The sequence below is a fragment of the Narcine bancroftii genome, chromosome 13, assembly GCF_036971445.1.
Source record: "Narcine bancroftii isolate sNarBan1 chromosome 13, sNarBan1.hap1, whole genome shotgun sequence".
In the NCBI taxonomy this organism is placed as follows: domain Eukaryota; kingdom Metazoa; phylum Chordata; class Chondrichthyes; order Torpediniformes; family Narcinidae; genus Narcine; species Narcine bancroftii.
The window spans coordinates 82,479,994-82,507,990 of NC_091481.1; the positions used below are offsets into that span (position 1 = coordinate 82,479,994).

General features: G+C 50.6%; 1 protein-coding gene across 2 annotated transcripts; it reads right to left on the reverse strand.

Annotated features, from left to right (window-relative positions):
- Window positions 1–7,173: 7,173 nt before the first annotated feature.
- Window positions 7,174–27,978, reverse strand: rhoub (ras homolog family member Ub). 2 transcript variants are annotated; one of them, XM_069909905.1, is made up of 4 exons: window positions 27,414–27,551; window positions 19,017–19,095; window positions 12,502–12,560; window positions 7,174–8,020 (listed from the first exon to the last, which is right to left on the reverse strand). In XM_069909905.1, the coding sequence occupies exons 1-4, from the start codon at window positions 27,459–27,461 to the stop codon at window positions 7,562–7,564; spliced, it is 645 nt and encodes a 214-aa protein (XP_069766006.1). In that variant the 5' UTR covers window positions 27,462–27,551; the 3' UTR covers window positions 7,174–7,561. The 2 variants fall into 2 exon arrangements, with proteins under 2 accessions (XP_069766006.1, XP_069766005.1); XM_069909904.1 differs by lacking the exon at window positions 19,017–19,095 and having other exon boundaries at window positions 27,414–27,978.
- Window positions 27,979–27,997: the final 19 nt, after the last annotated feature.

Consider the following 27,997-nt stretch of genomic DNA (forward strand, 5'->3'; position numbering starts at 1 on the left):
GATGACACCACAGAATCCCAAACGGCGATGAGGAAGTGAACAGGAGGGAGATAGATCAGCTCATTGCGTGGTGTCACATCAACAACCTTGCGCCCAACGTCAGCAAAACCAAAGAGATGATTGTGGACTTCAGGAGGGAGTCGGGGAACACAAGGATTCAGTAGTGGAGAGGGTTAAAAACTTCAAATTCCTGGGTGCCAACATCTCCAAGGATCTGTCCTGGATCCTCCAAGTCGATGTAATCATGAAGAAGGCTTGCCAGCGGCTAGATTTTGTGAGGCGTCCGATGGGATTCAATGTCACCGAAGACTTTTGAAAACTTCTACAGGTGCATCATGGAGACCACTGTCTGGTACGGAAGCGCCAACCCTCAGGACAAGAATAAACTCCAGAGGGTTGTTAACTCGGCCTGCGACACCACAGCCACCAGACTCCACTCCACCAAGGTCCTCTACAAGAGGCAGTGTCTTAAAAAAGCAGCCTCTGTCCTCAAAGACCCATCACCATCCAGGCCATGCCCTCTCCACTCTGCTACCATCGGAAAAAAGGTATAGAAGCCTGAAGATGAGCAGCCAGAGGCACAAGGACAGCTTTTTCCCCTCTGCCATCAGATTCCTGAATGATCAATGAACCACAGACACGGCCTCACTTTTCACACACTATTTTTATTCATAGCAATGTCGCAAGATGGTTATAAGATGAACGTTTACACTATGTCGCTCCCGCAAAACACTAAATTTTATGACAATAAATTCTGATTCTGGAAGCTGCACAAGTTGGAACCCTGAGCAAACAATGGAGCACGTTGGAGGGCCTCAGCAGGTCAGGCAACATCCATGGAAGGAAATGATCGGCCAATGTTTTGGAGGAAAGTGAGAGAGACTGCAGATTGCTGGCAGACCCGAGAAGCACGCTCACACTGAATGTTTCTCCAGTTAATGTTTTGAGACGGGACCCTTTGACGTGGCCAAAGTAGGCGAGTTGGTGGGGAGAAGAGGTGACAGAAGGTGAAGAGACAGGTAGAGGGAGAGAGCAGTGTGAAAAAGGAAAGGTAAAAAAAATTAAACCCATGGAACCAGATAGGCAGGTGTTATCATTTGTGCCATTGGGTTCAAAGGTGTCCTGGAGGAAGTGGTTGTGTTTTTGTTTGGCCTCACCCTGACGACACACGTCTATGTGGGACTACTTCACTTGTGAACCTGCAGGGGGTTATCTATCCCATCCAGTGCTCCCATCGTGGTCTCCTAAATCAGTGAGACTAGGCCGAGACTGGGAGGTTGCTTCGTTGAGCATCTTGGCTCTGTCCGCCGCAATAGTGGGGATCTGCAGGTGGCTACCCACTTCAATTCCCCGTCCCATTCCCTTGCTGGCACGTCCGTTTGTGGTCTCGGGCACTGCCAGACTGAGACCAGCCACCTGGGCACTCTCCAACCAGAGGGCATTAACATCGACTTCTGCTTCCATTGAAACCCCTCCCCCTCTCAACTCCTGGTTCTTCTCCCCTCTGTCTCCTTGCATCTAGTTCTATCCCCCCCCACCTCCAGACTCCTTTCACAGAGCCAGAATCAGTGGATCAAAATAAATGGGGCAGCACGGTCAAAATTACCGGTAGCACAACGCTGTTACAAATCCAGTGATGTCTGCAAAGAGTTTGTACGTTCTCTGTTTCTCCAGGGCTCCCACCGTTCAGAATGTTCCGAGGATTATAGGTGAATTAGGTGGCACTAGCTTGTGGGCCAATAGGACCTGTTACTGTGCTGTATGTCTAAATTTTAAAGAAAATTTAAATTAAATTCTCACCTATCCTCTTATCCAATGAATACCTTTTGTCTGTTGGTCAGGACACTTCCCCTTCCCGTTCTTCCTCCCTCTCTCCCCAGCTTTTCATTCGGATGCCTGTCCTATGGGCACCACGAGACCAGCCGAGTTCCTCCAGCATTTCCGTGTTTTGGGGAACTGAAATGTTTGCCCACTGGGAGCTGCAGTTCTGGGCCACTCACAGAGGCAGTTACCTGATCTGCTTTCGTTCTCTTCAACAACGAGGAGGCCACTTCGAGGCAGTGGCTCCAAGCTAGACAGGCTGGCAAGATTCTGGGTTCAATGGGAACAATGTGGGAGAGAGGTGGGGAAAGAGTGACAAGGCTCACCTCCCAGAATCTCTACATTTTATTAAAAATTTACAACCTGAAAGAAGCCATTTCTCGCCATTAAAATCCACGCTGCCTAATTACACCCAATATACAACCCTATACATTTTAAAGGGTGGGAGGAAGTCCACGCAGGCACAAGGAGAACGAACACCTTACACACAGCGCCGGATTCAAACTCCGGTCGCTGGCGCCCCGACAGTGTCGCACTAACTCTGCCCCCCCAACTGGAACGTTTGCGCATGCAAGGCCAGGAGTACACTTCGCCCCCTTCCAGACTGAACACCCTCCATCTCTCACCATTAGCTGAGGAGATTCCTGCTCCCCTAGTCCTGCTCCCCTAGTCGCTCATGCCAGGGGGACGGTGGGCAGGTGTGGGAGAAGCAGAGTGAGCTTTGTCGATGGGCCAAACTCCAAGCACAACACACCGACGCTGGAGTCAAATCAATCCCCGCATTACAGGTACATTTTTGCAATCTATCTGAGTTTTTTTGAACTGTTGTGTCAGTTTCAAGATAGCTGTCTTTACAGTTTAAAAAGCTTTTTTTTAAAAAAAATGATAGAAAACGTTAATTTGCTTCTTATGAGACGTGACCTTTGCTTGGTTAGATGGACTGGTGGGGTGGTAATCATACAAGGCACTTGGTCCTGTTTTACGTGTCCATGTGCACATTTAATTTAGACATCCAGCACAGTAACAGGACCTTCTATCCCACTGAACTGTTACACCCAATTAACTTACATTTTTGATGGGTGGGAGGGAACTAAAGGACCCGGATTTGAACCCCACAGGACTGTAACGTGTTACAATGAGCCCCCGTCCTTCACTCTGTGCCAAATTTCTCTTCCATGCCTCGTCCTTGGAGAAGGGCCTGCTGAGAGACACAGTGGCTGTTGTACTTCTCACCCATTCTGATACCATCAAGAAGGTCAAGGGCAACGGGCCCAGGGGAACACCACTACCAGCAGGTAGGGAATCTATAGGGAACACCGACGACATCCAGCACCCCCCCCCCCCCCAATTGTGCCCTCTACACTGGAAATGTGCTCTATTTGAGCCCACACCACCGTTTCAGGGCCCCAAGCAGATGTTCCAAACAACGCTTCACTTGTTAATCTGCAGAGCATCTCGTGCTCCCTTCACCAGAGACTGGGCGATCGCTTCGTTGAGCACCTCGGCTGTCCGCTGCAATAGCGTGGATCTCCCAGTGGCCACCCATTTCAATTCCCCGTCCCTTGTCTGTGGTCCCGTGCACTGTCAAACAGAGACCACCCGCAAATTGGAGGAACAACAGCTAATCTTTTGTCAGGGCACCCTCCAACCGGAGGGCATTAACATCGACAAAACACCCCTGTCTCTCCACCCCCCCCTAGGATCCTTAACTTGTCTAAAGTTAAAACATTTTTAAGACAACGCTGGCAGCACGATTAGCTCAATGCCTTTACAGCGCCAGCAATGGGGACTGGATCTGGGTTCGAATCCCACGCCGTCTGTAAGGAGTTTATACCTCTCTCCGGTTTCCTCCCACCCTTTTAAAAAAACGTACCAGGGTGTAAGTTATTGGGGTGCAAAATGGACAGCACTAATTGGCCTGTTTCAGTGCCATATTTCTAAATTTAAAAACATGAGAAGCAATGAGTTCTCGGAATTGGAAGACACGATGATCAACAGGATATCTCAGGGTGACTTCCCATGAAATCCAACAATCTGGATGCCAGAAATCCAGACCACCCGAGAATCTGGACTTCAGCTCTCAAACTTAAAAAAATTTAGTGTCCGCACAGTGACATTTTTATTTAAAGGTTTTGATAAATGAACCATGCTAATGAATAATGTCATTTTACCTGTTCATCTTGATTCCTTCTTAAATTTTAATTTTAAATGTACCGCCCGAGAATCTGGACCAACCAAATCCCCGACAAATCTGGCTTTTCGGACGACTTCTTGGAGAAAGATAGTCCAGTTCAATGTGTGTCTAAAGAGCTGGCGCAGGAGGAACCTGTACAAGAGTGAGATGAAGCACCTGACCTGGAGGAACATGACTATCCAGGCGGAGAGGATGACTACTACCCTACAGCAAGGTTTAAAACTAGTCTGGGACCCAAAGCAGCTGAGGGGGTGGACAAGAAAGTTGAGGCTGATGTAAATGCTCAGTGGACAGGTCCAAAACCAAAGGGCATGCATGCAAGGTGAGAGGGGAAGGCCCCAATATGGAACTGAAGGGCAACTTTCCCCCCCCCCCCCCCCCCCCAAGAGGGTGGAATGAGCTGCCAGAGGAAGCACGGTTCGCGGGACGCTGGTACAGCAGCAGAGACCGGGGGAATCGATTCCTGCACTGTAAGGAGCTTGTACGCTCTCCCCGTGGCTTTCCTTCATGTGCTCTGGCTTCCTCCCGCTGTTCAAAAATGTACCGGGGGGGGTGGGGGTGGTGTAGGCTGATTGGGTGTAATTGGGCAACACAGGCTTATGGGCCAGAAGGGCCTGTACCGTGCCGTACGTTTAAATTTAAAGTGGTAGAGGTGGGGTCAATTACCTGTTTAGATGGTAACATGCTTAAGAAAGGTCTAGAGGGATAGGGCCACACAGGCCAATGGGTCCAGCTCGGTTGGACAACTTGGTCGACGTGGGGTAGTTGGGCTGAAGGCCTGTTCCCCTGCTGCATTCAACTATCTCAACAATTACAATGAGTGCCCCCCTCCCTCGAGGTGAGTGCTGGCCTTCTCTCCCCCCACCTCGAGGCAGACCCTGGCCCCTCCTGCGGCCGACCCTGGGCGCTCCAGCAACTTATTTCTCCCCATTCTGCCATCTCCGCCACATCTGCCTCAGGACGAGGCCTTCTGTTCCAGGACATTGAGATGTCGTGAGACTACGTGGCTTCCCCTCCTCTGCCATCAACTCAGCCCTCACCTGCACATCTCCCCTGGCTCCTCCTTCCCCTAACCACCCCCCCCTTCAGATTTTCATGGTTGAAACAGGGCCCAAGAAGAGCCCAGTGTTTGCACTGAGTCCATTCAAGGCAAGACGTCTGCCCATGGCCTTGTGTACGTCCCACCAAGACTACCTGATTTTCTGTCTGGGCGCTCACTCTCCGGTTCCTGCTAACCTGCTCTCCTCTTCCACCTTCCAGCTTGTTTCTCCACCCCCCCCCCCCACCGCCTTTCACTCTCTATTCACCCATCACCGCTGTCCCCTCCCTCCCTTCTCCTCCACCTAGCCTTTGCAACCACCCCAATCTCTTTTGATCAGACGCCTGCCATACCTTGCTGGCTCAGGCCTGAGATGTTGGTTATGCATTTTTACCTTTTCTATATAAAGGACCCTGTTTGACCTGCTGAGTTTTGTGTTTTACTGCCTATTGTGGGAACTGCAACACTCAAAAACCAAACGTGCACATTCCCAGCAGGAATTGTGACCACGTTGTTCCCAAAGCTAAAACTAACAGCTCCAGACCTATCCCCCAGACACTAACTTTCGTACAGACAAGCCACTATTGTCTCGATCAAAATGCAATCAACATTTGGAGTTAAAAGGTCTCCACTGTTAAAATGTTAATTATTCCTCTGGCCATACATAGGCGAAATTTCAAATCAATGCTCTGAAGATAGATTGTCAACATTTTTTTTTAAATATACTGTCACCATCCCCACCCCCCCAGGAGTGAAGGGGCCTTTAGTGGTTGAACACAAGGATCCCGGTTTAAAGAAATACTGGGTGCAGGAAACCCAAAAAGGCAGCTATTGGAAACATTTGTCTTTAAACACAGCCGCTGTGTTCCGGGAAGTTATTCCACACAGTCTGTGTTAAAAGATTGTAATGGGAATTCCCATTCCGACATTTTACCTCTGGGACCCCGAGACATTTTCACCGATCGTCTGTGGTCTAAACTGAACTGCAGGCGATCCGCGAACAACGGGCCTAATGAACTAGCCGTCCATCCTCCAAAAATAATACCTGCACTTGTCTGAACTTGCTGTGCGATCATTGAAATATTGGGGTTGTTTCTGTGTGAACGGCCACTTCCAGAAGGTAGGGAGACGCTTCAGAACGGAAAAAATCACGCAAGTTCTACGTTAAAAAAAATTCTCGCGTTTGTAAGGATAGAAGCATTTAAAACATTTTTAAAATTTAATTTAGACGTACAGCACGGTGACACAGGCCCGTGCCGCCCAAAAACTACAATTAACCTACAACCCCCGTACGTTTGGAGGGTGGGAGGAATCCGGAGACACCAGAGTAAACCCATTTTGAGACAGGGAGGACGCATAGTCTCTTCACAGACAGCGCTGGATTCGAACCTGGGTGGCTGTAATATCGTCCCACTAACCATGCTGCCCAATGGACGAAGACTAGTCATCAGACCCCAGGGTGTTCCTCAACCAAAGACATTCTCCTTGTACGGAAGATCCCAAATCTATTCCCCCAACCCTGTGACCAGAGGTGTAGTGCTGCCAGAGCTCACCAGGAGGCAGCTCCGACCATTCTCCCCTCCCCACCCCCCCCCCCGGGTCACCTCCGGCCCCTAAAATTAGCACTGCACCCGCCCATGATCATTGGTGCTATTCCGAGTGCCCGCATCAAAACACGTACCTTGGTAAAACACCAGACCAGTGAGCTGCCCCAGTCTAGTTGAAGACACCAGAGACTGCACTTGTTGGAATTTTTTTTAACAGTAACAGGCCCTTTGGCCCATGAGCCCGTGCCACCCAATTAACCTACAACCCCCAGTACGTTTTGAACGGAGGGAGGAAACCCACGCAGACACGGGGAGAACGTACAAACTCCTTGCAGACACCACCAGACTTGAAGCCTAGTCCCTTATCGTGGCCGGTGTAAGAGTTGTGCTAACCGCGCCACCCAATCTGATGGAGGAGGTCAGCAGGTCGAGTACTAGACTGTGTTCATCTCCAGTCTAATTGACGTTGGCTGGTCCTGGTATCATACTTGTCCCATACCAGATCATTGACCCAGGGCAGGGGTGCTTGGGGCAATGGATATTCCAGGGCTCCGCAAGGCACAATACAAATGCAAAGTCATGTTTTTAATGTGAAGGCATTCATTTCACAATAAAGAAGGGAAAGAAATTGCCCAGAGATTGAAATCATGTCCATTTCTGTTCCCATGGTTGTCCAATGCCCTTGAAATGCCAGCAACTGCCACTTGCGACATGGAAGACATTTAAATGCAAACCTTTCCATCCTGTCCTTCAGCCGTTGACCCTTGAAAAACAGCAACGTAAATGGCTAGTAGAAGTACAAAAAGAAAATCTCTCAGAAAAAAAACATCACAAGGGCAGAATTTGGGAACATCGCCCTCCCTCCCCACTCCACCAATAGTCCTGGGCACCACCCCAGAGGTTCAATAGTTCAGCAAACATCACCAATCTTTCCCCCCTCCTTTGCCCATTGGACAGTTTTCATACAATGCAGATGTATTTTTTCCACCAGGATCTCGACAGAGTCCTCATTTTGTTGGTGGTCAGTGCCTTTATCTTGCGCTCGTCAGCCACTCTGTTGTCCAAGCGGTGCAAGCCACAAACGATGGCCATGTCAAAGACCTCCTTCAGGTTCTTCTGGGTCAGGGAGGAGCACTCAATGTAGGCTGCCGCCCCGATCTTCTCGGCCAAGCTGCAGGCCGCCACCGCAGGCACGGGCCTCTCCTTGCAAGCGGCCAGCTCGATCAGGACCTTGACGTCCCCGCGGAGGTCACACTGGGTGCCCACCAGGACCACGGGGGTGGCGGGGCAGTGGGACCTGATCTCGGGCATCCACTTCTCCGCCACATTCTGGAAGGACGAGGGGCTGACCACGCTGAAGCAGAGGAGGAAGACGTCGGACTTCTGGTAGCAGAAGTGCCGCAGCTTGTCAAACTCGTCCTGGGGCGGAGAGAGGAAGTTTTAAAAATAGACATACAGCCTGTTAACAGGGCATTTCGGCCCACGAGTCCGTGCTGCCCAATTAACCTACATTCCGGTAGGTTTTGAATGGCAGGAAGAAACGGAGCCATGATCACAATGAACGGTGGAGCAGTCTCGATGGGCCGGATATAACCATAACCATATAACCATATAACCACTTACAGCACAGAACAGGCCAGTTCAGCCCTACTAGTCCATGGCGTAACAAATCCCCACCCTCCTAGTCCCACTGACCAGCACCCGGTCCATACCCCTCTAGTCCCCTCCTCTCCATGTAACTATCCAGTCAATCCTTAAATGTAACCAATGATCCCGCCTCGACCACGTCTGCCGGAAGCTCATTCCACATCCCCACCACCCTCTGCGTAAAGAAATTTCCCCTCATGTTCCCCTTATAATTTTCCCCCTTCAATCTTAAACCATGTCCTCTAGTTTGAATCTCCCCCTTGCTTAATTGAAAAAGCCTATCCACATTTACTCTGTCCCTTTTAAAATCTTAAACATCCCTATCAAGTCCCCTCTCAATCTTCTACGCTCCAGAGAAAAAAGCCCCAGTCTGCACAACCTTTCCCTGTAACTCAGACCCTGAAATCCTGTCAACATTCTCGTGAACCTTCTCTGCACTCTCTCTATTTTGTTTATATCTTTCCTATAATTTGGTGACCAAAACTGTACACAGTACTCCAAATTTGGCCTCACCAATGCCTTGTACAATTTCATCATAACCTCCCTACTCTTGAATTCAATACTCCGATTTATGAAGGCCAACATTCCAAATGCCTTCTTCACCACACCATCTACCTGAGTATCAGCCTTGAGGGTACTATTTACCACAACTCCTAAATCCCTTTGTTACTCTGCACTCCTCAATTGTCTACCTTTCAATGTATATGACCTATTTAGATTTGCCTTTCCAAAATGCAACACTTCACACTTATCCATATTAAATTCCATCAGCCATTTCTCAGCCCATCCTCTAGCTTTCCTATATCTCTTTTTAAGCTACGGTAATCTTCCTCACTGTCCACCACACCACCAATCTTTGTATCATCCGCAAACTTGCTTATCCAATTCTCCACCCCTACTTCCAGATCGTTAATATATATAACAAATAATAGTGGACCCAGGACCGAACCCTGAGGAACTCCACTAGTCACCGGCCTCCAATTGGACAAACCATTTTCTACCACTACTCTCTGGCACCTTCCATCCAACCACTGCTGAATCCATTTCACTACCTCCTTATTTATACCTAATGCCTCCACCTTTTTTCCTAACCTCCTGTGGGGAACTTTGTCAAAAGCTTTACTAAAGTCCAAATAGACAACATCCACAGCTTTCCCTTCATCAACCTTTTTTGTAACCCCCTCGAAGAACTCAATCAGGTTTGTCAAGCATGATCTACCCCTGACAAAACCATGCTGATTACTCCCTATCAATCCCTGTACCTCCAAAAATTTGTAAATACCATCCCTCAGAACACTTTCCATCAACTTGCCCACCACAGACGTCAGAATCACGGGCCTATAATTCCCAGGTTTGCATCTGGACCCTTTCTTAAACAGCGGAACCACATGCGCCACCCTCCAATCCTTTGGTACCACCCCCGTGGCCAGTGACATCCTAAATATCTCTGTTAATGGCCCTACTAACTGTCCACTAGCCTCCCTGAGTGTCCTAGGGAATATTTTGTCCGGTCCGGGAGATTTATCTATCTTTTTTAACACAGCCATCACTACCTCCTCGGTTATCCTTATATGCTTCATGACCTCCCCACTATTTTTCTTTACCTCAACTGGTTCAATATTTTTTTCCCGAGGCAAAGAAATCATTCAAAATTTCCCCCATTTCCTCTGACTTCTCACTCAGCCGACCTTCACTATCTACAAGGGGTCCAATTTTATCTCTCACTAATCTTTTACTCAATGATTGACTCCTGTTCCTATTTCTTATAAGCAATTCCCATACCAGGTTCTGGGCCACCAGTTGCTCATCCCACACCCCCTTGACTTCCCGTCAATGATTGGTGGACAGAGCTTGGTTGACAGGTGTTTGAGTAAGAGGGGAGAAAAGGAGAAGGGGCAGCAAGCTCTCAAGCCCCACTCCTAACACCAGCAGGTGTCCTGGCCATCCGGCCCATCGAACCTGCTCCTCCATTCAATGTGATCTCGGCTGATTGGATGATGGGCTCATCTCCACCGACCTGCCTTTTCCCCATATCCCTTAATTCCCCAACTATGTAAAAATCTATCCAACCTTGTCTTAAATATATTCACGGAGGTCGCCTCCACTGCTTCAATGGGCGGCGAATTCCACAGATTCACCTCCCTCTGGGAAAAACAGCTCCCAGGGTCAGAACCAGGATGTATGTTAGAGGGGGGCATTACCAATTTTGAAGGGAGTTGGTTCATCAGAAGGTGGGGGGTGCTAGCAGGGACCTGTTGACAGGAAGGGAGTGTGCTAGCAGGGACCTATTGACAGGAGGGGCGGTGGCTAGCAGGGACCAATTATGGGGGTGGGGGGGTGTGCTAGCAGGGACCTACCTGGTATTAACACCATCCACCCCTCCGACGTGGGCATGAGGACGGTCTTTTTATTGCGTTAAGCGTCACTTGGCGCTCACTAGTGCTGGGGGCAGGTGGAGAGTCGCTAGCGTGCATCAATCTAGACGCTACTGACGCAGGAGGGTGTGGGGGCGGGTCTGATGGCCATGGGTGGCTGTGACTGTATGGGGGGCACAGCTCCTCTTTTGGGGACAATGCCCACCTTGGCACCAACCCTGGCAATTCCTCCTCATCTCTGCCCTAAATCTACTACCCCCAAATTTTTTTTTTGTCTTTTTCAACATTTTTATTCATTGAAATTTCACATATTAAAATTCAAAATGATACATTACACACTTAAATTGTATCATTTCATCCAAGTTGGTTCATATTATAAACAGATTGTATTGTATTGCTATTATCTTATTTTATTATTTAAAAAAGAAAATCTAAACCTACTACCAAGAAAGAAGTTGTTTGGCCAAATAAAAGAGAGTTCTTCTCGGAGTGATAGATTACCTCATTAGTCAATATTTCTACCTTCATAGCAAATCAAAGATGGTAAAAGTAATTCAAAAGGGCACCCAGTGTTTTGAAAATTCAAATTGGAAACTGAGCATCTCATCTTCTGCAAGTTTAAGTACGCCATGGCATCACGTAGCCAGTGAGGATAATTAGTCGGGTAACGTCCCTCCATCTGAGCAACACCGCCCACCCATCCATAAGAGAACAAAAAGCTAATACATGCATCTCAGATGTCATTAACGTTATCTCACTCTCTCCAACAATACCAAAGCAGTTAAGGGATTTGGTTTAAAATTAACTTTAAAAAGTGCAGAGAAAGTTTGAAATACTTTGATCCAATGTTTCTCAAGACTCTGGCATGTCAAGAACACATGGATTAATGAAGCATCTCCATTGTTTCATTTATCACAGAGAAGGAATACATCAACATAAAAATGAGATCATTTGACTTTGGACATGTGAGCCCTATGGACTACTTTAAATTGTAGGAGAGAGTGGCGGGCACATAAAGACGAGGTATTAACCAATTTGAAAATTAAATTCCAAATTTTTTCAGGAATTAAAAGCTCTCGGTCCTGTCCTGTCCCCTGGCTTTTTAAATTTTATCTGAGCGAGCCTCTCTTAATCTCAACAGCACATCATAAATGTTAAATATTGAACCATTATACAAAGGTTGTAAATTAAATATTATATCAATTAAATTCTTATCATATCTCTTAGGAAATGTACGTAATTGAGATTGTACAAAATATTTAATCTGTAGTTAACGAAAAAATTGAGTATTTGGAAGACATTATTTAACTGAAAGTCATTCAAAGGAAGCGAGACTCCCCTTGACAAATAAATCTTTAAAACGTTTAATGCCCAATCTATACCATTCTTTAAAAGTTGCATACTACCCCAAATCTTGAGGCTATGTCCCCTCATTTTGGGGACAACTTACCTACCTCTATCTTATCTATGCCTTTCATAATTTTGTTCATTTCCACAAGACCCCCTCTCATTCTTCTAAATTCCAGTGAGTGCAATCCCAGATGACTCAATCTCTCCTTATAGACTGGTGTTAAGTGCAGGACAAAATGAAAAAAAGAGACTGTCTCTATATTGAGTGAGTAGAAAGCCCTTGGGTACCGCTCTCAATATAGGGAGCCAACCCAAAATATTTCTATTTCTACCCACAGATGCTGCCTGACCCCAGCTCAGTATTTGCCCCAGGGTATTTGCTGGAGTTGACAAATAACCAATAAACCTTGAAACAGCTAGATCTGGTGCATCTGTTACTGAAGGCCTCGGTGTCTAAAAGGTCCACCAGTGGATCGAATCCGGGGGCGGGGGGGGGACGCAGGTGGCAGGAGGGATTGGGATACTCACTTGGCCTGCTGTATCGCACAGCTGTAGCCTAATCGGGGTCCCGTCAACCTGAACGACAGCTACAAGGCAAAAAAAGAAAGTTTATTTTAGATTAATTCTCGTAAGAGTGCCTTTTTCCAGCCAGCAAGGATTGCAGAACTCACCACCCAACCTGAAAAAAGCTCAGGCAGGTGGGGAGGGGGGAAAGTTGGGCTGAATGGCGCAAGACTGACCAAGGACGTAGCATGGTCAAAGCTGGCCATGGTACGAATCAAAGACACCGTCGCCAGACTTGTTCTCAGGAATGAAACTTCTGATGCCAGAATCTTAGCACACACAAAAGTGTGAGAGATTCAGCAGGTCCATTGCTCGACAAGGATACCGCTGGCGGTCAAGGGAGGGAGGGCTCATTAATAATCCTTTCTGGGAAAGTTGATGCAAACAAAGAGTTTTGGAGTCTGCTGCTCAGACAGCAGGGGCGGGGCGGGGGGGGGTCATAGGCAGTAAGCATAGAGAAAACACGTGGAGCGGGAGGTCAGAGGGACATATTTCCTGAGAACGGAGGTGGGGCTGTCAGAGTCTCCTCAGTGTGAGATGCAGTTACACAGCAGATGGTCTCTGGTGTCCACCCCCTCCCTGTGAGTACCACCAACTCGCAGGTGCTCTGGGCTTTGGAGATCAATTGACACAACAGCAATAACTTCCATTCATATAGCACCTTCCACGTTAGGTGTATGACCAGCAGCAGGGGGTACACGTAAAACCTCACCAGGTCAAACAACGTAATTTATGTTGTAAAGATCAACGTTTCAGGCTTGAGCCCACCATCAAGGTCATGAGCAAATGTCGGCAGGTGTCCGAACAAAACATTGGGGGAAGGAGGAACAGACAGGAGGCAAATTTCTACAGATGTATTGTGGAAAGTGTGCTCTCCGGCTGCATCGCGGTCTGGTACGGGGACACCAATATCCCTGAGCATAAAGCCCTGCAAAAGGTAGTGGCCGCCGCCCAGGACATCGCAGTCAAAACCCTCCCCCACGATGGAGAATATTTACGGGGGACGCTGCCATCAGGAAAGATCCATCAACAAGGATCCACACCACCGAGCCCACACTCGGTTTTCGCTGCTGCCATCAGGAAAGAGGTGTAGGGGCCACAAGACTCGCACCCGCCAGGTTCAGGAACAGCTGCTACCCCTCCACCATCAGACTCCTCAACAACAAACTCAATCAGGGGCTCATTCAATGACTCTTAGCTTAGGCCCTCTCTGTATTGCAGTTTGTTTACAGTTCTTTATTTGTTTACATTGTGTAAAGTTTATTTTGCACGACCAATAATTGGTCATTCTGCCCAGGAAAAAGAATCTCAGGGTTGTATGTGATGTCTAACGGGTAGATAAGGGTGGGAAGGCACATCAGCATACGGGGGGTGGGGTGGGGGGGATAACTATGACTGGAGAGGGAAGGGGGTGACGAGCTGGAGGAAAGGAGAGGGATGGGGAAGGGTAGGAGAATGGGGACTGGGCTAGCAGAAACCAGAGGATGACGTCAATGGGTGGGAGAATAACCAGTCAGCGTGGCAGCCAACCAGCTCCTGACCTCCGTGAGCTGCCTGTGTGGTGTTTGCATGATCACCCTGCACTCCTCATTCCATCCTACACCACGGTAGAGTCATTGTCCGCGAGAAGCGCCCCATCTATGGCACAGGGAGCGCGAGCGAGAATAGGCTAAGGGCAAGCGTGAGAGATCAAGGTCCAGCCTAGCGGAACAGCCACATCAGAGGAGCATTTTAAAGTTCACCAGCAGATTGTAGAAAATGCCACCAGAGCTGGTTTTTAATTTAATTTTAAAAAAATTTAATCATACAGTAGCATAACAGGCCCATGAACCTGTGTTGCTCAATTACACCCGATTGACTTACAACTCCCTTGCATTGTGAAAGGGCTGGGAGGGGGAAACGGAGCCCCCAGAGGAATCCCACGCGGACACGGGGAGAACGTACATACTCCTTACAGACAGCGTGGGATTCGAACCCAGGCTGCTGGCGCTGTAACAGCGCAGCGCTAAGCCAGCACCGGCACAACATTGTGGGTCGAAAGCCCAGCACCGTTCGATCCTCTGTGCAATCTCCAGTTGGACGACAAGGCTGACGATCCCCCGATGCTACTTCTTTTGATCCCCTCCTCCCTCAGTCACAAACACTGCCACTGGGGAAAACTTCCAGTTTCTGCCATGTAATGGCTTCCTGGAACAAAACCTCCAGGTATCTTCCCTCCACCATTGCAGTCTCTGAACATCAAAGACCCCAGCTCAACAACTCTGACCTGAAATAGTTATCTTAATCCCAACTATCACATGGACAAAGGTAGAAATGCAAAAATATTATTTCTTTCTAAACCAACTTAGGACCAAGCTGAATGACTTTCCCTCCCAAGATTCTCCTTCCAAGGGCTGGAGTAGATCAGTAAATGGAACTCCACCACCGAGCAAATCAGTTTGTCTTCACGCACTCAATTTAGGCATACAGCGCATTAACAGGCCCTTCCGGACCACGTGCCCGTGCCACCCAATACTATTTCCATACAATTTGAAGGGCAGGAGGAGACATATGCAGACACGGGGAGGAGAGGACGGACAAGGCAGCGTCGGATTTTAAAGTGCATCTGAGAGGTGGAGGATGGAGAAAGAATTCTACAGCTGTAAGCACCCAGGCAGCTGAAGGCAAAGTGGGAAAGCTGCGAATTGAAGGAGCAAAATTAGTCACCGAAATTGCACAACTAAACAAGGCAAGGCCTCGTTGAGTGCATCAACAGCCTTGGCTCAAGGGCAGGCCTTGGAGCACAGGGATAAGGCTTATTTAAAGACCCACATTTCAAACCAAAATAGATAAGAGGAGCTTTTGCATACGTTCCTTTCCCCCACTGGGTGAGATGCCCAAACAGTATGGTCAGCATCTTCTCAGCACACTGGAGAGGTGAACTCTACCTCCTAGGGCAAGCGGCCTTCCAAAACGCAGCGGAGGTTGTAGTGTAATTGGGTGGTACGGGCTCGTGAGCTGGCAGGGCCTTTTACTGTGCGGTATGGCTAAATTTAAAATGTAAACATCCTGAGTGCAATACAGAGGGGAAAAAAAAATCACAGTGCAAAAGTAAGGGTCCTTAAATGAGTCGCTGATTGAGTTTGTCATTGACGAGTCTGATAGTGGAGGGGTAGCAGCTGTTCCTGAACCTGGTGGGTGCAAATCTTCCCATTGGAAGGTTACAGCTGTCTGGACATACACTTGCACCAGTCCTGGGTGGGTGGGGGAACAGGATCAGTGCGACACCAAAACAACACGTTAAAACAAGTTTCTGGTTGGCTCATTGCAGGAGGTCTGGAGAGGGTGCAGAAAAGATTTACCAGAACGTTGTCTGGATTGGAGAACGCATCTGATGAGGCAAGGTGAGCAGAGCTGGGGGTTTTCCCTTTGGAGCGAAGGATGACATGAGGAGGCCTACAAGATTAAGAGAGGCAATAGATAGGGTGGACAGCCAATCCCTGTTTCCCAGGGTGGGAGCAGCAAATGCCAGAGGACAGAGGTATAAAGTGAAGGTTTTGTTTTGGAAAAAAAACCTGTTGTGGGCACCAGGAATGCATTGGCATGTTTTGGTAGTGGAGGCTGGAACCATCAGGGGATCTAAGTGATTCTTAGACAGGCATGTAGGTGAAAGAAAATAAAGCTGAAGTTCAGAGGGTTTTGTTTTTATTAGTAGGTACATATCAGTCAACAGCATCATGCGCTGAAGAGCCTGTACTGTGCTGTAATGTTTTATTTTAAATGTAGACGGTAATAGGCCATTTTGGGCCACGAGTCTGTGCCGCCCAATTTACATCCCCATTAACCGACAGCCCTGGTACATTTTGAGCGGTGGGGGGAAACCCACGCATCCAAACATACAAACCCGACTGGCAACACAGGATTCAAACGCTGGTCCTGATTGCTGGCGTTGCGCTAATCTTGCCGCCCCTGTGTTTTTTTAAATAAAGGGCAGATAAAACACGCTGCCTCATATTTATAGCCATCTTCCTCCTCCTCCGACCTCACCCCAATGTCAAGGTTGAGCAGTTTATTGTACCGTGCACGCTCTACCAGTGTTGGATGGGGCAGCTTTGGTCTCTGCCTCACCTCTGCTGCCCCAAGGACAGTGCGATGGGGCAATGCAGCAAGAGATTTACTGTGCATTTGTTTGTTTTCAAATGTTATTGACCTTCATCCCCAATACACGAGTTTATTACCATACACGTTGTACAACGTACATATGCACTCAAAATTGTACTTGCACCAGCCAAACAAACTACAAAACTGAGACCGATAGAATTAAAAAAAATGCAATAGGTACTGTCCCAAAAAAGATTTGTGCATTCAGAATCAGAATTTATTGTCATGAACGTGTCACGAAATTTGTTTTGCGGCATCACCACAATGCATTTACATAAACCACCTTACAAAAGGAATGTAAAAGGCAATGTAAAGCAGCGTCTGTGGTTCATTGCTCATTCCAGAATTTGCCCACGGCGGAGGGGGAAGAAGCCGTCCTTGAGCCGCTGATCGTTCACATCAAGACGCCTGAATCTCCTTGCCGAAGGTAGTAGAATGAAGAGGGACTGGCCTGGGGGGTCTTTGAGGATAGAAGCTGCCTTTTTAAGACGCCGCCTCTTGCCGATGTCCTCGACAGAGTGAAGTCCGGTGCCCGTGATGCTGCAGGCCGCGTTAACAACCCTCTGGAGTTTTCGTTCTTGTCCTGAGCTAGTACCAGCCAGAATGCTCTCCACGGTCCACCTGCAGAATTTTTTTAAGTCTTTGGAGGCATGCCAAGTCTCCAAACTCCTCACAAAGTGTAGTCATTGATGAGCCTTCTTAACGATTGCATCGATGTGGAGGCCCCAGGGCAGATCCTCAGAGATGTTTTGTTTGAAAATATATTTATAACAAGCCTTTAATTAAAATATCAATGAAAACATGAATTATTCCAACTGCTGAGAAAAAGAATGTAAACAGGAAGACTGCACCTCCACCGCCCCACCCCAGACATGGGAGAAATCCTCCCCAGGCTCCCATTCCCAAGAAAACAAACCCAGCAGCTCCAAACTTTCCTTGTTACGACATGGTTAGCCTGGTGGTTAGTGTAATGCCAGCGATCCAGACTCGAGTTCAAATCCTGCGCTGTCTGCAAGGAGCTTGTACGTTGTCTCCGTGCCCGTGAGTTTTCCCCGGCGGCTCCCACTGTTCGAAATGTACCAGGGGATGTAGGTCAATTGGATGTAAATTGGGCAGCATGGACTTGTGGGCCAAAAGGGCCTGTTACCACGTTGTACGTCAGGTTCAATTTAAAAAAAATATTGCCTCAATCTTCTAATCCTGGCAGCATCTAATTAAGGGTGAAAGTTTAGGGGAGATGCCAGAGGCAAGATTCAGTGCTGGGCCGCTGGAATGCATTGCCAGGGGGTGTGGAGGCTGGTACAATAGGGACGTTTAAAAGCATCTTGGACATGGATGTGTGAGAAATAGAAGTTTTCTAATATCTCTCACAGATGCAAGAATAAGAGGGTTCTGGGTGAGGATTGTTGAATAGGCTGATGTAGGTCTGGTGGGTGGACTTTTATTGGCTACCATTCGCTATAGAACACTACAGCACAGTACAGGGCCTTCGGCCTGCAACGTGGTGCTGAACCATATATTCCCACTCTTGTAACATTACTGGCACTAACTGCAACTGCAAGGCTGAGTACAAAGTTGGTGTGGAAGAGCAGATGGATCTGGGGGTCCATGCCCAAAGATTCCTGAAAGTTGCTTCACAGGTAGACAGAGTAGTTGTGAAACTTTATGGGGCGTTAGCTTACATAAGTCAAGGGATTGAGTTTAAGAGCTGTGAGGTAATGATGCCACTCTACAAAACTCTGGCTGAACCACACGAGGAGAACTGCGTTGAGTTCTGGTCACCGCATTATAGGAAAGACGTGGAACCATTGGAAAGGGTTCAGAGGAGATCTACCAGTTTAGAGAGCATGCATTACAAGCAGAGATTAAGGGAGCTCGGGCTTTACTCTTTGGAGAGAAGGAGGATGAGAAGAGACGTGGTGGAGGTATACACAATATAGATAGAGTGGATGGCCAGCGTCTCCTTCCCAGGGCACCACTGGTCAATATTAAGGTAATGGGCGGGAAGTTTGAGGGAGATGTAGAGGAAAGTTTTTTTTAAAACCCAGAGAGTGGTTGGTGCGTGGAATGCATGACCTGGGTCAATGGTGGAGGCAGGTACATTGGTGAATCTCAAGAGATGACTAGACAAGCATATGGAGTAACTTAAAGGAGGATGATGTGGGAGGCAGGGTCTAAAGGTCGGCACAACATTGTGGGCAGAAGGGCCTGTTCTACCCGTGAACATCTATCCTTTTATTTTATTTTCTGCTTCAGCACACTGCGGTAACTTAGTGGGAAGCAGTAGCCAAAAAAAAAAGACATTTCCACCCCCCCCCCCCCACCAAATCAATTCTCACCTTTCCTCTCTCCTGTGCTCTCATCATATCCTGCACCACCTGGTTCAGGAAAAGCCGCTGCCCCTTCACCATCAGACTCCTCAGTGACAAACAGATTAATTTCAGGACTTACTTTTGTAATTTATTGATTTTGTTTTTCCGTATTGCACAGTTTGTTTACATTTCTTTATTTGTTTACATGTGTACGTTGAGAGCAATTTTTCTTGTGCGACCAATTAGCGGCAATTCTGCTGTGCCCCCAGGAAAAAGAATCTCGGGACTGTATGTGACATCATACATGCACTGACAACAAATCTGAACTTTACACCTTTTAGAGGTTTTCTACACACAAATCTCCTGCTCCAAGTTTTTTTTAAAAAAGTCAAATGTACCTTCTTTGCCGATAACCAAAAATGGGGATCGCCCGGTGCTTTTATTCAGGGTGAACCGCGAGCTGGCTTCCAAAGCTGAAGGTGGGGCGAGAGGGGCCATAGCGCCTCCCATCATCGCAGCGTCAAGCATCCACACCGGGAGGGGAAAGCGACCTCTATTGAAAACGACGACTGAAGAGCAAGCAGCCTCAGGCCTTTATTTTCTTTTGAACGCTCGGGCTCCTTAAAATTCGCACTCCTGGGTCGTGGGCAGACGGCGTTGTTGGCCCTGCTCTTTGGAGCCGCACTCAGTGGCAAACCTTTCACTGTGGTAGGAGGTGGGACGGCTTTGTGCCCCCTTCCCCCCAACACCTCGGAGTCTAATCCCTCCAGGCGGATGGAAGACGGAGCAAGTTTGACCAGTCAATCCGCCTTCAGTCCTTTTAAAGTCAGGTGATTTAAAGACGGAGAATATCTGCCTTTATAATCCCCTTTCCCCCCACTATAAAAAGGGCCTTTTGTCTGTTGGTCTGCACTCTCCCTCTTCTCCCTACCCCCCCACCCCCAGGCATCCGGTTTTTACTTATACCTTGAAGGGCTCAGGGCCGAAACGTCAGTAATATACCTTTACGTCCTTTGGACCGCGTTCCCCCAGCATTTCTGTGTTTTTTTTCTTTCTTTAAACTACTGAGTTGGTTTGTACCTTGGGATTGGATTGGCTGGAGCAAGAGTTTCAGTAGATTTGTACTTTATGCCTGGCAATAAACTCATTAATAGTTCAACAATTCTAAGGCCAGTGTGTGATCATTTAAAGCAGCCATTCTCAACAGGGGCCCTGCAACCCTCTTGGGGGCCACAGCCCATGCAAGTAGAAGCCTCGTTTGTCTTTCATCTCACTTTTTAGATAAGATTGAGGCACAGAAGAAACCAAAACTTGACTGCTTCACAGGGGAAGGTGGCCCGGCGACTTTGAGCTAGCCAAAACAGACAAAAGTTTGAGAACGGCTGGTTTCAAGGACTCCTTCGAAAGCAGCACTCCCTCAGTGGCAATCCACCCACCCGGCCAGCCCCACAACAGCCAGTTGCAAGATCCTGACCAAGTCCCACTCGGGACAATTGAGCTCATTGAGCCCCTGCCCCGATCCCTGGAGGACGACGGCCAGCTCGCGTCTCCGGACAAGGGGACACCGAGGTCACATTTAAATCCTGCAGGAGTTTAAAAGTCGGTCAAATTTAAACTGATTGAGCAAGTGCCGTAACCCTTTTGGACTCCGTGCCCCCCGGTTTTCAGGGACCCAACCTTCTAGCTGATGTTTGTTCCGGAGTTCCTAGGAGAAACACTAAAGCCTGGAGATCCTGCGGACTGGAAGGGTCCAGCTGGTCTTGCAGCGTCCACAGGAGGAAAAGATACATCACAGGACGTTTTGGGACCGAGCCCTTCATCAAGGTGCGGGCAAAGAACAGGAAATCTCAGAATAGAGACATGGGTTGGGTGGGGGAAGGAGTCCAGACCAACAAAATGTGTTGATTCAACTCACTCTGGACCAGGGGTGTCAGAGCTCATCAGGGGGCCATCCCAGGCACCCCCTTGGCCAAAGGATTCATGTTGCAGACAACACCAAAGGTGCAGAAATGGAAGGAAACTCTGGCCAGAATTAGTAAAATGTGAGCTTTGTCAAATCCATTCACTCGTGATATCTCAATCAGCTGGGGGGAGGAAGCTTGGAACTCTTTTTAAGTTTAGACATACAGCACAGTAACAGGTCATTTCGGCCCATCTACGCCATCTAATGAGCTACTACACCCTCTCTCCCCCCCCCCCCCCCCCCGGTGGAGGGTTGGGGAAGAACCCCACGCAGACAGGGGAAAGAGAACTCATTACACACAGCGCCGGACTCTAACCCCGGCCGCGCCGACAGCCCAGGAAAGGTTCCAGCATCGTAGGCGCAGAGCATTCACCCCAGCAATTTGAAAGGGTGACCCCCTCCCCAGCAACTTGGAAAGGGTGACCCCCCCGAAGCAACTTGGAAAGGGTGACCCCCCCCCGAAGCAACTTGGAAAGGGCGACCCCCCCCCCCCGAAGCAACTTGGAAAGGGCGAGCGACCCCCCCCCCCGAAGCAACTTGGAAAGGGCGGACCCCCTCATCAGCAACTTGGAAAGGGCGGACCCCCTCATCAGCAACTTGGAAAGGGCGGACCCCCTCATCAGCAACTTGGAAAGGGCGGACCCCCTCATCAGCAACTTGGAAAGGGCGGACCCCCTCATCAGCAACTTGGAAAGGGCGGACCCCCTCATCAGCAACTTGGAAAGGGCGGACCCCCTCATCAGCAACTTGGAAAGGGCGACCCCCCCCCGAAGCAACTTGGAAAGGGCGACCCCCCCCCCGAAGCAACTTGGAAAGGGCGACCCCCCCCCCGAAGCAACTTGGAAAGGGCGACCCCCCCCCCGAAGCAACTTGGAAAGGGCGACCCCCCCGAAGCAACTTGGAAAGGGCGACCCCCCCCCGAAGCAACTTGGAAAGGGCGACCCCCCCCCGAAGCAACTTGGAAAGGGCGACCCCCCCCCCGAAGCAACTTGGAAAGGGCGACCCCCCCCCGAAGCAACTTGGAAAGGGCGACCCCCCCCCGAAGCAACTTGGAAAGGGCGACCCCCCCCCCCGAAGCAACTTGGAAAGGGCGACCCCCCCCCGAAGCAACTTGGAAAGGGCGACCCCCCCCCGAAGCAACTTGGAAAGGGCGACCCCCCCCCGAAGCAACTTGGAAAGGGCGACCCCCCCCCGAAGCAACTTGGAAAGGGCGACCCCCCCCCGAAGCAACTTGGAAAGGGCGACCCCCCCCCCGAAGCAACTTGGAAAGGGCGACCCCCCCCCGAAGCAACTTGGAAAGGGCGACCCCCCCCCGAAGCAACTTGGAAAGGGCGACCCCCCCCCGAAGCAACTTGGAAAGGGCGACCCCCCCCCGAAGCAACTTGGAAAGGGCGACCCCCCCCCGAAGCAACTTGGAAAGGGCGACCCCCCCCCGAAGCAACTTGGAAAGGGCGACCCCCCCCCGAAGCAACTTGGAAAGGGCGACCCCCCCCCGAAGCAACTTGGAAAGGGCGACCCCCCCCCGAAGCAACTTGGAAAGGGCGACCCCCCCCCGAAGCAACTTGGAAAGGGCGACCCCCCCCCGAAGCAACTTGGAAAGGGCGACCCCCCCCCGAAGCAACTTGGAAAGGGCGACCCCCCCCCGAAGCAACTTGGAAAGGGCGACCCCCCCCCGAAGAAACTTGGAAAGGGTGATCCCCTCCCCAGCAACTTGGAAAGGGTGACCTCCCCCTCCCCAGCAACTTGGAAAGGGTGACCTCCCCCTCCCCAGCAACTTGGAAAGGGTGACCTCCCCCTCCCCAGCAACTTGGAAAGGGTGACCTCCCCCTCCCCAGCAACTTGGACAGGGTGACCCCCCTCCCCAGCAACTTGGACAGGGTGACCCCCCTCCCCAGCAACTTGGACAGGGTGACCCCCCTCCCCAGCAACTTGGACAGGGTGACCCCCCTCCCTAGCAACTTGGACAGGGTGACCCCCTCCCCAGCAACTTGGACAGGGTGATCCCCCAAGCAACTTGGAAAGGGCGACCCCCCGAAGCAACTTGGAAAGGGTGACCACCCCCCCCGAAGCAACTTGGAAAGGGTGACCCCCCCTTTATAACCACGGTGTTCCCCCCCTTTATAACCACGGTGTTACCCCCTTTATAACCACCGTGTTTCCCCCCCTTTTATATCCATGGTGTTCCCCCCACTTTATAACCACGTTTCCCCCCCTTTATAACCACGTTTCCCCCCTTATAACCACGTTTCCCCCCTTATAACCACGTTTCCCCCCTTATAACCACGGTCTTCCCCCTTTTATAACCACGGTGTTTCCCCCCCTTTTATATCCACGGTGTTCCCCCCACTTTATAACCACGTTTCCCCCCTTTTATAACCACGTTTCCCCCCTTATAACCACGGTCTTCCCCCTTATAACCACGGTCTTCCCCCTTTATAACCACGGTGTTCCCCCCCCTTTATAACCACGGTGTTTCCCCCCCCTTTATAACCACGGTGTTTCCCCCCCCTTTATAACCACGGTGTTTCCCCCCCCTTTATAACCACGGTCTTTCCCCCCCTTTATAACCACGGTGTTTCCCCCCCTTTATAACCACGGTGTTTCCCCCCCTTTATAACCACGGTGTTTCCCCCCCTTTATAACCACGGTGTTTCCCCCCCTTATAACCACGGTGTTTCCCCCCCTTATAACCACGGTGTTTCCCCCCCTTATAACCACGGTGTTTCCCCCCCTTATAACCACGGTGTTTCCCTCCCTTATAACCACGGTGTTTCCCCCCCTTATAACCACGGTGTTTCCCCCCCTTATAACCACGGTGTTCCCCCCCCTTATAACCACGGTGTTTCCCCCCCCTTATAACCACGGTGTTCCCCCCCCTTATAACCACGGTGTTCCCCCCCCTTATAACCACGGTGTTTCCCCCCCCCTTTATAACCACAGTGTTCCCCCCCCCTTTATAACCACAGTGTTTCCCCCCCCTTTATAACCACGGCGTTCCCCCCCCTTTATAACCACGGCGTTCCCCCCCCTTTATAACCACGGCGTTCCCCCCTTTATAACCACGGCGTTCCCCCCCTTTATAACCACGGCGGTTCCCCCCCTTATAACCACGGCGGTTCCCCCCCTTATAACCACGGCGGTTCCCCCCCTTATAACCACGGCGGTTCCCCCCCTTATAACCACGGCGGTTCCCCCCCCTTAATAACCACGGCGGTTCCCCCCCCTTAATAACCACGGTGTTCCCCCCCTTTTATAACCACGGCGTTCCCCCCCCTTTATAACCACGGCGTCCCCCCCCTTTATAACCACGGCGTTCCCCCCCCTTTATAACCACGGCGTTCCCCCCCCTTTATAACCACGGCGTTCCCCCCCCTTTATAACCACGGCGGTCCCCCACCTTTATAACCACGGCGGTCCCCCCCCTTTATAACCACGGCGGTCCCCCCCCTTTATAACCACGGCGGTCCCCCCCCTTTATAACCACGGCGGTCCCCCCCCTTTATAACCACGGCGGTCCCCCCCCTTTATAACCACGGCGTTCCCCCCCCTTTATAACCACGGCGTTCCCCCCCCTTTATAACCACGGCGTTCCCCCCCCTTTATAACCACGGCGTTCCCCCCCCTTTATAACCACGGCGTTCCCCCCCCTTTATAACCACGGCGTTCCCCCCCCTTTATAACCACGGCGTTCCCCCCCCTTTATAACCACGGCGTTCCCCCCCTTTATAACCACGGCGTTCCCCCCCTTTATAACCACGGCGTTCCCCCCCCTTTATAACCACGGCGTTCCCCCCCCTTTATAACCACGGCGTTCCCCCCCCTTTATAACCACGGCGTTCCCCCCCCTTTATAACCACGGCGTTCCCCCCCCTTTATAACCACGGCGTTCCCCCCCCTTTATAACCACGGCGTTCCCCCCCTTTATAACCACGGCGTTCCCCCCCCTTTATAACCACGGCGTTCCCCCCCCTTTATAACCACGGCGTTCCCCCCCCTTTATAACCACGGCGTTCCCCCCCCTTTATAACCACGGCGTTCCCCCCCCTTTATAACCACGGCGTTCCCCCCCCTTTATAACCACGGCGTTCCCCCCCCTTTATAACCACGGCGTTCCCCCCCCTTTATAACCACGGCGTTCCCCCCCCTTTATAACCACGGCGTTCCCCCCCCTTTATAACCACGGCGTTCCTCCCCTTTATAACCACGGCGTTCCCCCCCTTTATAACCACTGTGTTCCCCCCCTTTATAACCACTGTGTTCCCCCCCTTTATAACCACTGTGTTCCCCCCCCTTTATAACCACTGTGTTCCCCCCCTTTATAACCACTATGTTCCCCCCTTTATAACCACTGTGTTCCCCCCCTTTATAACCACTGTGTTCCCCCCCTTTATAACCACGGTGTTTCCCCCCCCCCTTTATAACCACGGTGTTTCCCCCCCCTTTATAACCACGGTGTTTCCCCCCCCTTTATAACCACGGTGTTTCCCCCCCTTTATAACCACGGTGTTCCCCCCCTTTATAACCACGGTGTTTCCCCCCCCTTTATAACCACGGTGTTCCCCCCCCCTTTATAACCACGGTGTTTCCCCCCCCCTTTATAACCACGGTGTTCCCCCCCTTTATAACCACGGTGTTTCCCCCCCCCTTTATAACCACTGTGTTTTCCCCCCCCTTTATAACCACTGTGTTCCCCCCCTTTATAACCACGGTGTTCCCCCCCTTTATAACCACGGTGTTTCCCCCCCCCTTTATAACCACGGTGTTTCCCCCCCCCTTTATAACCACGGTGTTCCCCCCCCCCTTTATAACCACGGTGTTCCCCCCCTTTATAACCACGGTGTTCCCCCCCTTTATAACCACGGTGTTTCCCCCCTTTATAACCACGGTGTTTCCCCCCCCTTTATAACCACGGTGTTCCCCCCCCCTTTATAACCACGGTGTTTCCCCCCCCCCTTTATAACCACGGTGTTCCCCCCCTTTATAACCACTGTGTTTCCCCCCCCTTTATAACCACGGTGTTCCCCCCCTTTATAACCACGGTGTTTCCCCCCCCTTTATAACCACGGTGTTCCCCCCCCCTTTATAACCACTGTGTTTTCCCCCCCCCCTTTATAACCACTGTGTTCCCCCCCTTTATAACCACGGTGTTCCCCCCCTTTATAACCACGGTGTTTCCCCCCCCCTTTATAACCACGGTGTTTCCCCCCCTTTATAACCACGGTGTTTCCCCCCCCTTTATAACCACGGTGTTTTCCCCCCCTTTATAACCACGGTGTTCCCCCCCTTTATAACCACGGTGTTCCCCCCCTTTATAACCACGGTGTTCCCCCCCTTTATAACCACGGTGTTCCCCCCCCTTTATAACCACGGTGTTTCCCCCCCCCTTTATAACCACGGTGTTCCCCCCCTTTATAACCACTGTGTTCCCCCCCTTTATAACCACTGTGTTCCCCCCCTTTATAACCACTGTGTTCCCCCCCTTTATAACCACGGTGTTTCCCCCCCCCTTTATAACCACGGTGTTTCCCCCCCCCTTTATAACCACGGTGTTTCCCCCCCTTTATAACCACGGTGTTTCCCCCCCCCTTTATAACCACGGTGTCCCCCCCCTTTATAACCACTGTGTTCCCCCCCTTTATAACCACTGTGTTCCCCCCCTTTATAACCACTGTGTTCCCCCCCTTTATAACCACTGTGTTCCCCCCCTTTATAACCACGGTGTTTCCCCCCCCTTTATAACCACGGTGTTTCCCCCCCCCTTTATAACCACGGTGTTTCCCCCCCTTTATAACCACGGTGTTTCCCCCCCCCTTTATAACCACGGTGTTCCCCCCCTTTATAACCACGGTGTTCCCCCCCCCTTTATAACCACGGTGTTTCCCCCCCCCTTTATAACCACGGTGTTTCCCCCCCCCCTTTATAACCACGGTGTTCCCCCCCCCTTTATAACCACTGTGTTTCCCCCCCCCCCCTTTTATAACCACGGTGTCTGCACACTTCAGGGCTTTGCTGCCGGGGCGCATTCAAAGGTGGCCCAACTTCATCACCTTCCATTCGAGGACCCCCCACCACCCAGCCCATCTCCTCCTCCTTCCCCCCCCCCCCTTCACTCTGCCAGCATCAGGAAGGAGGCAGAAGACGAGCACCCACCGGCACAAACCCCCTTCCCCTCGGTCACCAGATCCCTGAATGGGCCAGGGGCCCCTGCCTCCCCTTCTCCCAAATCCCGGGCACTTCATCTCCTTCGGAAGGGGATTTGCAGCCACTTTGGCAGCGCCAAACCTTGGCGAAGTGTTCATGACCAAATTCTTGCTCCATTCGACCCGCCGGCGCGTTTCCCTTCTGCAGTGTTGAGTGATCCTTGAACCTGGACCCCGTGTCCGGGTCGAGAACCAAATATCCCCCCCTCCCAAGCAAACTTTTGCCACTTTGAAAGGAAAGGAAAGGCAAGATTCGCCTACCTGAGAAGTCGTCGAAGGCGGTTGGGACGTATTTTGTCGGATAACCATTCGTGGTGTAGCTCACGACCAAACTGGTCTTTCCCACTGCCCCGTCCCCAAGTAAAACGCACTTGAGGAAGCGCTCCTGGGGACCCGCGTTGCGGGCGTCTTGTCTGGGTTTGTGCGGCGGGACCGGAGGGGCGAAGCCCACACGGTAGTCCCACAGCCCCTGAGGGGGCATGGCTCGCCTTGGGTGGGAAATAAATCCCCGCAACCCGCGGGGAACCGCGGCGAAAGTTTAGAAAGTTTGCCAAAAGTTGCTAGGAAGTTTGCCAAAAGTTGCTGAGAAGTTTGCCAAAAGTTACTGGGATTTCCCCCCCTCACTCAATCTCCCCGCTAAAGTTCGGCACTGAGAAGTGAATCCCTCCTGTCCCTCTTTATAGAGACGGCCAGTGAGCTCCGCCCTCCCCACAGAGTATGAGAGAGGCAGAACCTTCCAACGGGACATGGAGAAGGCGGGGCAAATATATTTAAAGTCCCAATTTGTCGGGGCGGACTATTTTAAATTGGGATAAACTCCCTGCTGAAAATAATAGCGCATCCTT